At 47.6% G+C, this 9,474-nt stretch overlaps 3 protein-coding genes across 3 annotated transcripts; 2 read left to right on the top strand and 1 right to left on the bottom strand.

Moving 5' to 3' along the window:
- Positions 1 to 1,276: 1,276 nt before the first annotated feature.
- On the top strand, positions 1,277 to 4,974 carry BDV37DRAFT_269589 (nucleic acid/nucleotide deaminase domain-containing protein; the record flags this gene model as incomplete). The annotated part of the gene is made up of 5 exons (XM_032084392.1): positions 1,277 to 1,312; positions 1,685 to 2,135; positions 2,188 to 2,252; positions 2,283 to 3,334; positions 4,200 to 4,974. 5 exons carry the CDS (start codon positions 1,277 to 1,279, stop codon positions 4,972 to 4,974), a joined length of 2,379 nt encoding a protein of 792 aa, XP_031944173.1.
- An 891-nt stretch (positions 4,975 to 5,865) lies between these two features.
- Positions 5,866 to 7,605, top strand: BDV37DRAFT_291569 (F-box protein; the record flags this gene model as incomplete). Its single annotated transcript, XM_032088975.1, has 4 exons — positions 5,866 to 5,880; positions 5,985 to 6,617; positions 6,672 to 7,396; positions 7,569 to 7,605. 4 exons carry the CDS (start codon positions 5,866 to 5,868, stop codon positions 7,603 to 7,605), a joined length of 1,410 nt encoding a protein of 469 aa, XP_031944172.1.
- A 374-nt stretch (positions 7,606 to 7,979) lies between these two features.
- Positions 7,980 to 8,999, bottom strand: BDV37DRAFT_269587 (uncharacterized protein; the record flags this gene model as incomplete). The annotated part of the gene is made up of 6 exons (XM_032084391.1): positions 7,980 to 8,146; positions 8,202 to 8,285; positions 8,348 to 8,419; positions 8,482 to 8,541; positions 8,595 to 8,650; positions 8,707 to 8,999. The coding sequence occupies 6 exons, from the start codon at positions 8,997 to 8,999 to the stop codon at positions 7,980 to 7,982; spliced, it is 732 nt and encodes a 243-aa protein (XP_031944171.1).
- Between the last annotated feature and the right edge of the window lie 475 nt (positions 9,000 to 9,474).

The raw sequence follows: 9,474 nt of genomic DNA, 5'->3' as shown, positions 1-9,474 counted from the left end.
CATGTCTTCAGATATCGCCAATCTCTTCTTATTTCGTCTCTAGAGTGTGACAAAGACAAACGCAAAGAAAAGTGGCATAAGTCTAGACGAGGCTGATAACCAGACCACCAATAAAACAGAAAGGAAAAGGTATCCTTCACGGGAGTTGCCTCTTTTTTAGGGATCCTAGCATACGAGGTGGCTTGTCGAGAGTTCAAGTCTGCGAATCATATATGTAGGAATCCTATTCGACTAGCTACTGTTCTACGACACACAAACGCGTGCAATGTTTGATGCGAGGAACCCTCGTACGGGCCTACTGCAGAACAGTTACACAGTTGTCATCAACGCGTATCACAAGACCAATATGCACACTTCATAGCTTGGGGCGTTAGGTAACGGTAATCTGCCCAGGCTGGCTAGGGTTATGTTGTATGACGGTTGTCGATTCGAACACGCCAGTAAGGAAATCACGTCATATTACACAGCCTGCAGGACCGCGGAGTTGTCCATTTCGTGGACTAAAATGCCATAATAATCGGCTCTGGCTAAGGTGATTTATCTTGGTCAATACACAGCCTTTCCGCTCTTTCCAGGGTTTTTACTAGTGTCCAACTATACCATGTGGTTAAGGCTTTCTATAGAGCATGGTCCTATGAGCAAGTGACACTGCAGAAAATAACATCCGGTCTCTCCACGCAAGCGGAAGAGTCTTAGAGCTTAATTAACTACAGCCATGGAGCTGATTGACAAGACATTAAGTTGTCGAAATACCGCCGTGTAACTGTCGTACTCGTCGGCTGTCTCACGGTACACCCGTGTGATGGGAGTTACATCCGGAGGTCATGCCCTGAGATGCATGTCTCTTCATGGATTGGCGTTGCTAGGCAACTAGCCTCTTTGGTATCCCTGCTAGTATACGAATAACGGTGTGAAGGTTATACAGAGATATCTAATTGGTCCGTCTCGCAATCATTGCGATGTGATCGATTCTTTTACACGTAGTGGCTTAGAAAACTGAGAAACTGTGCTAAGCCATGTCGCATCTTCTATATCCTCCGAGGGCGATATCGGGATGGACTCCGAGGTAAACTCAAATTTCGGCAATGGCAGCTGGTTAACGGCCTGGTAGAGACTCGATGGACAGGGTAATCTGCTTCAAGGGTTTATATTCGTGGATTAGGTATAATGTGCACAACCTTCCGTACTATCCCTATGTAAGAGATTTTGAATAGTTGGGTATAAATGACGCGGATAGCAAGGGTTGCATACAGAATAGCACTCTATAATATCCTCGATGTTGGCCATGTACAGCGACCAGGGCTATAGAATGGTCTTTATCTGAGATCTAAACTTACAGTCACTGTACATGACACAACGATCAATATTATGATACTAGTGGTTTTTATATGACTCGGACAGGAGTTTGAGCTGAGTGGGATACTTGTAGAGGGACTTCGTGGAAGACATAACGATTTTACGACAAAGCTTGATATTTTGGCACTGCAAAAGTACCAATAATACCTGTTGCCCGCTGTTAGTGACACCAGATCCCTGTCATCGTTGTAGCGCCCAACTTTCAGCCTGACGATCCCACCAAGAGCCGAGTACGCATCACACTATTCATCACACTATTCATCACAGCTATGGAGATGCTCTACTAAATAAGCCATAACAATGGACAAATTCTTCTTTACATCGAGAGATCCATTCTCTAACAACTCTAATTTCCCTCATCTTCCAGCGACCCCCGGAATGCATCAGCTATGGCCAACTCGGTGACGACAAACCATCATCCAAAGGGCCTGAACAGGGGACTGATAAAGAGCTGGAAAAGCTCTCTGACGAAGCAGAATTTGAAGATGAAGTGCCTACCGACGACTCGGCCGCTGCTCTTGTCCTCTTGAAGCAACGCTCGTTGGATCGCCTTGCTGAGATCCTAGCCAGGTTTAAGACAGCCAAAACAGGCCCATATGGGAAGGGAAAGAGGAACCAGGGCAACATTGATGCAAAGCATGTCGCGAGTGTAGTTATGGTGGAGGACAGTAGTCTTCACTGTGTAACCTTTTTGTGTTCCAAGAATGAGGGCCTTCAAGAGGAGGACGAAGTGTTCCTCGGCAGGCTAGACGAGCTGCTTTCTTTTATTTTGAACGATAGTAGGTCTTTCCTTCCTGCTACTTTTTTTGGTCTGGGGCATCTGATTATTAGTAGGTCCAAAGGAAGCCCATGAATCACAGGTGTTTGATCTCATATTTGAGCACAACAGACCTCGAGTTGAATATTACTCGGCAGCAGTTCGACAGGCATTTGAGCAGGCCTCTAGGGCCAAACTGTCTGATACGCTCACGGCAGATGTTATGAAACATGTAGTACCCCAGACACTGGAGGCAAGGGAGTGGGAAGGTCTTATTATTGGCATCGACGGGAGACAACCCGAACTCTCGCGGGAGGCCCTCGACTGCCTCTCAGACAAAGATAGGGATGAAGCGGTGGTAGAGGTATGCGTTAGCATCCAGACACTTTTTGGGATGTCTGATCTTAGTACCACGCACTATGACGAGCTACGGGATTTCCTCAGGCGCTTTTATACCATCATCCAAAATCCCAGACAGCGGCCAGCCCTGAAGAATCTACTTATGCAGGCGCTACATGGACGCAAAAAGCTTTTCAAAAAAGCTTGGGATGCCCTTCTCTTCCTCGCTCGAACTTTCCACGCCGCAGTAACATTAGTCGAGCTGGCTTCAAGGCTTAAGCTGGAGCATTTCAACTCCTTCAGGTTCATCTCCGTACCAGTTTCCATATTCAAAACTAAGAGTTACCCTCCACTGGGCAAAGGATTACCGCTGGACGACTTAATAGCACTCCAGTGTCGGCCACAGCATAATGGGTGGGTAGGACTTTTGCAAGACAAAGCAACTGTCAGAAATTATAGAAAATTATTGCGTATTCCCAGATCAGTTCACGCAGAGGTTCAGCTAATGATGTACCTTGAGGGTCGCTATTCTGATAGCGTCGACCAGGTCTTTCCCTATATCGGATGTAGCAAGAAGTGCTGCTTTTTCTGTGACACGTTTCGGGTGTCTCACGGGAAGTTCTTGGCGCGTGGAACGCATGAAACGGTCTTTCCTAGGTGGGGATTACCGCAAGATGTATTAGCAGGTGGCAGCTTAGAGTGGCTTGCTCCGCTGATGAGTACTTTTGCTGCATCTCTGAGAAGAAGGCTGCATACGGCGCTCAGCATGCCATATCCTCTCCCCCACAGAAACCTATGTCAGCAATCCTCGGCGGCGTTATCCACGGCGCAGGCCAGGCAAGATGATGAACCAAGATATTCTGAAAAGCCTTCAACCCTAAGGTAAGGTCCCCATGGCATATTTTGAACTGTCTGGTATTGATAAGTGCAGAAGTCTTATGGTTCCGGGCGCCTTCTCTGCTGCTGATAGACAAGTTCAGTTTTCACCTGTAGCTGGTAAACCAGGATACGCCAATTTCCTGGCGCCGAGTATGCCCCGCATTAGCACCCATCTGCCAATCGACCAGGCTGAGATGTACAAAATCAATCACGACAGAAGCCAATGCTCATTGGAACTAATAGATGAGATGCCACCGCCTGTGATCACCAACGCCAAGCTGTGCCGATATTGCAGTAAACCAGCTGGAGCCAGATGCTCGGCATGCTGGACACAGTACTGCTCCCACACTTGCCAACGGCGAGATTGGCAGAGGCATGTCTTCATTTGCCGGACACCGAACCGCCCCATCGACATTGACTTCTTCAGACTGATTATCAGACGTGTGAAGAGGGCAATGACGGGCCACAATCAGCAAATTCTTCGGGTTTCACTTCTCGATCTGTTTGCTGATGGTTATATCTGCTGCAGGTTTGGTTTTAACAACTGCTCGAATATTGTCGAGGCTCTCCATCTCGTCTGTCTTTACGATGCTGTGCTAGTCACCTGTCGCTCTCCTGTCAGAGTCCTCAATAAGTATCAGGAGGCTGGAAGGCTTGGTGAAGTTCTAGAGCTCTTCTGTAATTTACATATCAAGCAGAACCCCGGACAGCCGCAGTGCGACTGTATAACATGGTACCTAGAACGCCTCAAAAGAGGACCGTTTCCAGTCCCTAACATGGAGAAGTATGTGTACGGGATTTGGGAGACAGCATTTGCCAATGCAATAGATCTTCTGGACTTGTACGACAAATTCGAAAAGGGATGGAGATTAACCCCCGGGCAGACTGAAGTCTTCAAACTGTTCATAGCCATACAACCTTCCATCTGGCAAGTTCCAGACATCAACTCCTCGGCCTGGATCAACTTTGGCTTCTGCTACTGCAAGTCCTTCCGACAGCGCCAGGAGCTCTCTGTCAAGTATCTGTGGCTGGCTGCCTCCAGTGCGACCTTTGACGACATAGTCTCCGCATATGAAACCTCCACGATGGCAGAATTGATGGCAAAACATGGAATTGATGTGTCGAATCTAGCTCAAAACGGAATCCGACTCAAAAGGCCTTCTGGGACGATCTACTCTGTGTTCAGGCTCATGAGTGGAGTAAGCCATGCTCTCTCTGGCAGGTTTTGCAGCTGCTTTAGAATGCAGCATGATCACCCATATCAACGCTACTTCGAAACACATCTCGATCCTGAGTGTGAAGTAGGCTTCGGCTTCGATATGACTAACAGCTGGGAGAGGTGGCAGCTTCTGAATTTCTACCGGCATGTATTCAAGTTACCAGGATTCGATCCCCGAGCGATAGCAGCAGCGAAGGACAGCCATGAACACGGAGCCCTTGAGCGGTATCTTGACACTTTGGTTCCAGATATGAGACGGAAGATCTTTGATATGGATCGAGCAGGATCTGCTCTATTCCCTATTCTTGGCGCAAGGATTATGGTAACTACTAAAGGTGCAGCGGAAACCTCTAGCTCACATCTCTCTTTTTACTGTCGGGTGCACGATGTCTTGGGCCCACCAGGTCTCTGCTATCGAATGTGATGTGGCATACAGAATGGCACTAGTTGTTTTGTATTGGCTGGAGAGGCCGACTAGAGAAATAAAGACTGCATCGATATTTTATTCATAATGATCGAAGTTTAAGGTTACAAAAGATAATTAAGCACAATGCTGCCTTCGACTATGGAATCTTCACCTGACTCGGAACTGAAGATTGTTGGCGAGTGCGGCCGATATCAATGTTTTTGGCTCGCTATATTGCTTCGTTGCCTCTACCTTTGCTTCGCTCCTCCTACTTAGTATCAATGACTCCAATCATAAAGTAGTAGGTTACAATCCAGTCTTTGTTTCTACCTTTTCTCAGACCCGTGGTGTAGATATATTGGACTAAACTTCACAGGCCACAAACGTATATACATACTATCGCAAAGCTTAAGGATCTTGGATAATTGATATTATTCGGACCATCCTTGCTGAACATTCCAACCCTGATAAAAAGATATGGTCCACGCTTAGGTTCATATCTGCATGGTTGTTTGGCTTCTAAACTTCTCACGCTCCACCAAAGCCCTAATATTTTGGAGTGCTGTTCATGGCTCAGGCACGAAAGTCCCCTGTTCACCTCCGCATAGTCTCCACATAGTTAAGAAGGATAAGGATGCAAGGAATACGAAGGGTGGATCCGTCCCTGATCGATTTAATTTGTGGCAATGCCAGGACTATGACTAATTCCCAGACAGAAACTAGGCAGACCGCCATCGATCGACAGACTGCTCGTATTGAAGATCTGTCGAATCCCAGTTCTACAGCTCCTCATCAAAGCATTATCTCTCTGAGCTAAAGGGGTACCGTGAGCAGACTTCGGCAGGTAGACCTAATATCAACCGTTGTCAACCAAAAAAAAAGTCTGTATCTGAAGTTATACAATACACTATGGGTACGAGCCAAGTCTGAACATTTATGTACAGTCTCACTAATTGCATACTAAAAGAATCCGAGGTTCGTTATTCATTCATCACGCGCAGTGCGTTCCTTCTGACATCTTTGCTCAGCTCCCGTGCACGCTGTGTGGTATCAGCTTCAACATCTCACGTATCCGGACCATCGATGAGCCCTACTCAGCGGCGTGGTCCGCAGAAGACTCGACACAGTTTATTTGTGCCCTCGATGATTACGACGACGACGGCAGTGACTGTGGTCAGTGTATCACCGCTGAGACAGGCTGTGTTTGGGTTGTTCGCAACTCTCAGACTATAAAAAATGGCATTGATCAGTCAGAGGAGCCACAGTATAGATTCCTATTCTTTGAAATGGATGATGGCCACCTCCCCACGGTCGGACAAATACTGCCGATGGGCGAACGGCTGGAGGAAAAGGCAGGTCGCATTGGCATAAGAAGGGCTCATCTTGAACATGTCGCTGGTCCGGGATGTCGTTCTACACTGGGATATTCTGGGACCACCATCTCTCCGGAGGAGATTCGAGGCTGTCACACTGGGCAGGGTCTGGTCTACCGCAACGGGGACGAAGAGTCCGCGCCAGATGACCTGGAATGCGAAAGTGACAGCGATTATTTCCTCTCGGGGCTCGTGGACTACATGCCGTATGTTGGAAGTGTGGGTGGGGATGTGTTTCCTGCAAGACATGGCTACGATTGGATTGAACCGGCGGACCCGTTCAATGATGTATGGTCCCTCTACTTAATTGCCGTGTAGTGTGATTTTAACCGTTTATGCTAGGGGTTCGAACGCTACAGGGCACTGCCGTTCCATCCATGGTGTTTCGGGGTGTACATGAAACTCTCCAGACTTCGACTTGGCCGTGTCGAGATCAACGATCTCGTAGAATACTTTGACAATGTCGAACGCTTCCCACGCCAGTACTTTGACGAGCCTGATTCGGCCGTTCAGAAAGCCGCCGGTGAATCGTGGATTCATTCCAAGGGTGATGAATGGCTCGTTGCGAATCCGTTCTACGTTCCCAGGCTTCGGGAGATCCTGGAACGAGCGATAGATACTGGACCGTCATTCAGTCCCCAGGATGGTGCATTTGAGCCCCTTCTATCCATGACCAAGAATACAACTGACCCGTTTACTCGATTGCCGCGAGAAATACTGGATATGATTATAAAAAGCCTCTCCACGAAAGACATTGCATCTCTTCGTCTCGTCTCAAGGCAGTTCTACCAGCTGCACGTCTCACTCTGGCATCGCCTGATCCAAGAGGACATGCCTTGGTTATGGGAGGTGTGGTCTAATGAGAAGCCCTACTTCTGGGCGACAGTCACTGCAGAGGATATAAAACAGAATAGAGGGGAGACCAGAGTTGAGTACGGAGAGGAGAAAGTACTGACACATAAAATCAATGTTGATGAGCATCTGACTAAATGGACAATGCCAATGCCTACACCCAGCCGAACTAACTGGTTTCTCCTGTATAGGGATATTAAGCGACATTGGACCGAGTTGAAGGGCCTGCGGAACCGACGAAGGATCTGGAATTATCAGGAGGGTATGATTGCATCTTTGAGGTTGTATATGATGGGCTTTGATGGTTATCTGCTCGACGAGGAATCCAGATCCAGCTCTTCCTCCCTATAGTTTTGATGATTCTATCTCGTTTGATTTGATGTCTAGGCGTAAAGGTCGTATCCTGCCACCACAAGGGGCATAAATTACGCCCACTGTTCATATAACTACTGGTCAAGCTCTCACCTCATTCTCTCCACCACAAGTAGACTCTCGCATAATGAAATGGCATGTGTCGCTAAAACCCGAAGTTTGCAAACGGATTCCACAACGAGCTTCTCGAGCTTCGTGTATTACCCGCGCCACCTAAACCATCCAGGGTTCCCCAGCTAGATCCAGAAGACCCAGACTAGCTATTACAGCCAAGATGAAGAGCTATATCTGCCTAGCATAGATAATTAAGAATTTACATGAGTCCATGCTCGTCGATCTAGAATAGCATATATAAACGAATATTCCGTACAAACCGGGATCCTCTAAGAAATAGTTCCCTAATGCGACAACCCAGCAAAAGGATATCTAGGCACCAGTCCAAGAATCCTGCTCAATGTTGATAGACTCAGCGTGCCAGGTTTTACCACCGTCGGAGGTAGTGAAACCGCTGGAGTTAGACCCTTTGTACAGGAAGAGAGTGTCACCAAACTTCTCATCTTCGGCGCTGAGGTGGATAGTGATGTTGTTCCAGCCTATCTATGTCAAAAGTTGAGTTCTTATGTGGATTTATATTTTAGCAGAACTTACTGTAGGCCTCAAGAGTGCCGCAGTTGCCAGAGCCGGTATAGCATTCGTCACCAGAGTAAAGGTAGAGGAGCTCGGCATCGAGTTCTGGAAGTACTTATGTCAGGCTGTGTAATATGAAAATCAGCGTGTATCAGGTGAGGACTCACCGTCAGTTTCCTGGGAGACGACCTTGCCGCCCATGGTGACGGTCTGGTAGACCTTGTTGTTCTCGACGGCGACTGTATGATGTCAATATTTCTCTCTGGAGATAAGTCATCTTCATTAGGAATGCAAGACTTACCCTCAAAATCAACCTGGGTGCCGCTAGGAATAGTAACATATGCCTGGCCGTTCTGGCCATCTATCATGGTGTGTAAGCATGGCAACCTAACAAGACAATAAAGAGATACGAACTAGGAGTATAAGTGCTAGCAGCAACACACCACTCCTCAGCCGTAGCAGGACATCCCCTAGTACCATGTCAGTCCCGTCATTTGAATTCCTTAAGTTCCTAAGGGGAACACACTGAGACTCTTGGTCAGGAGACCAGTTCAGCAAAGGCTGGTACAGGTAGGAGCTGTCGTCACCGTTGGTATGTTGAAGACCGATCCAAAGAGATACCCAGACTTGGTCGCTGGGGTCCTGGACCTCAACACCCTGAGGAACAGTCGGAGGCACAAGAGACCAGGTCGCCTTGGTGATGTGGGCGTTGGTTGCGGGACCGGAGTAGAATCCGTTGCCGAAGGCCCAGGAGTCCTTGGTGGTGGCGGCAGCGCGCCAGGCAAGAGCCAAAGAAACGGCAGCGTAGGCGGAACGCATTGTAGGTGTAGTTGAGCAACTGGGGTGATTGATGAAGATATCGCGAACCGGTCGCTTAGAGAAATGAATGAGATGCGGTAGAAGAAAAGAGTGGGCTATAAGTTGAGATATTGAGCTAGGAAGAACACGACTCTATGTAAACACTTTCAAGCATGAGTACCCTATTTGGATAATTTGATTGCCGGATAATTTATCGGCATATTAAGCCAGGAGCAAGGTGGAGCCCGTTTTACCTATAGAGCCCACTATCGTAATTCTTCCTTAGTAGGGCTAAGCTGCGGCATAAAGAACAAGCTTGTTTTAACCTGAAACACCAAAGTGAGCTTAGTGATACCAGAGAACTTCCTTGCGCAAGCAATGCCGACCTTTCCAGACAGAGAGAAAATTTAATAATATACAAGAAACTCGCCATTGGATCATTCGACACTGACAGGGCTAAAGCCTCATCCTTATTTTCCATACTCCTTTATTCCAC

Source organism: Aspergillus pseudonomiae, assembly GCF_009193645.1.
Source record: "Aspergillus pseudonomiae strain CBS 119388 unplaced genomic scaffold BDV37scaffold_14, whole genome shotgun sequence".
In the NCBI taxonomy this organism is placed as follows: Eukaryota; Fungi; Ascomycota; class Eurotiomycetes; order Eurotiales; family Aspergillaceae; genus Aspergillus; species Aspergillus pseudonomiae.
This window is presented reverse-complemented; position numbering and strand designations above follow the sequence as displayed.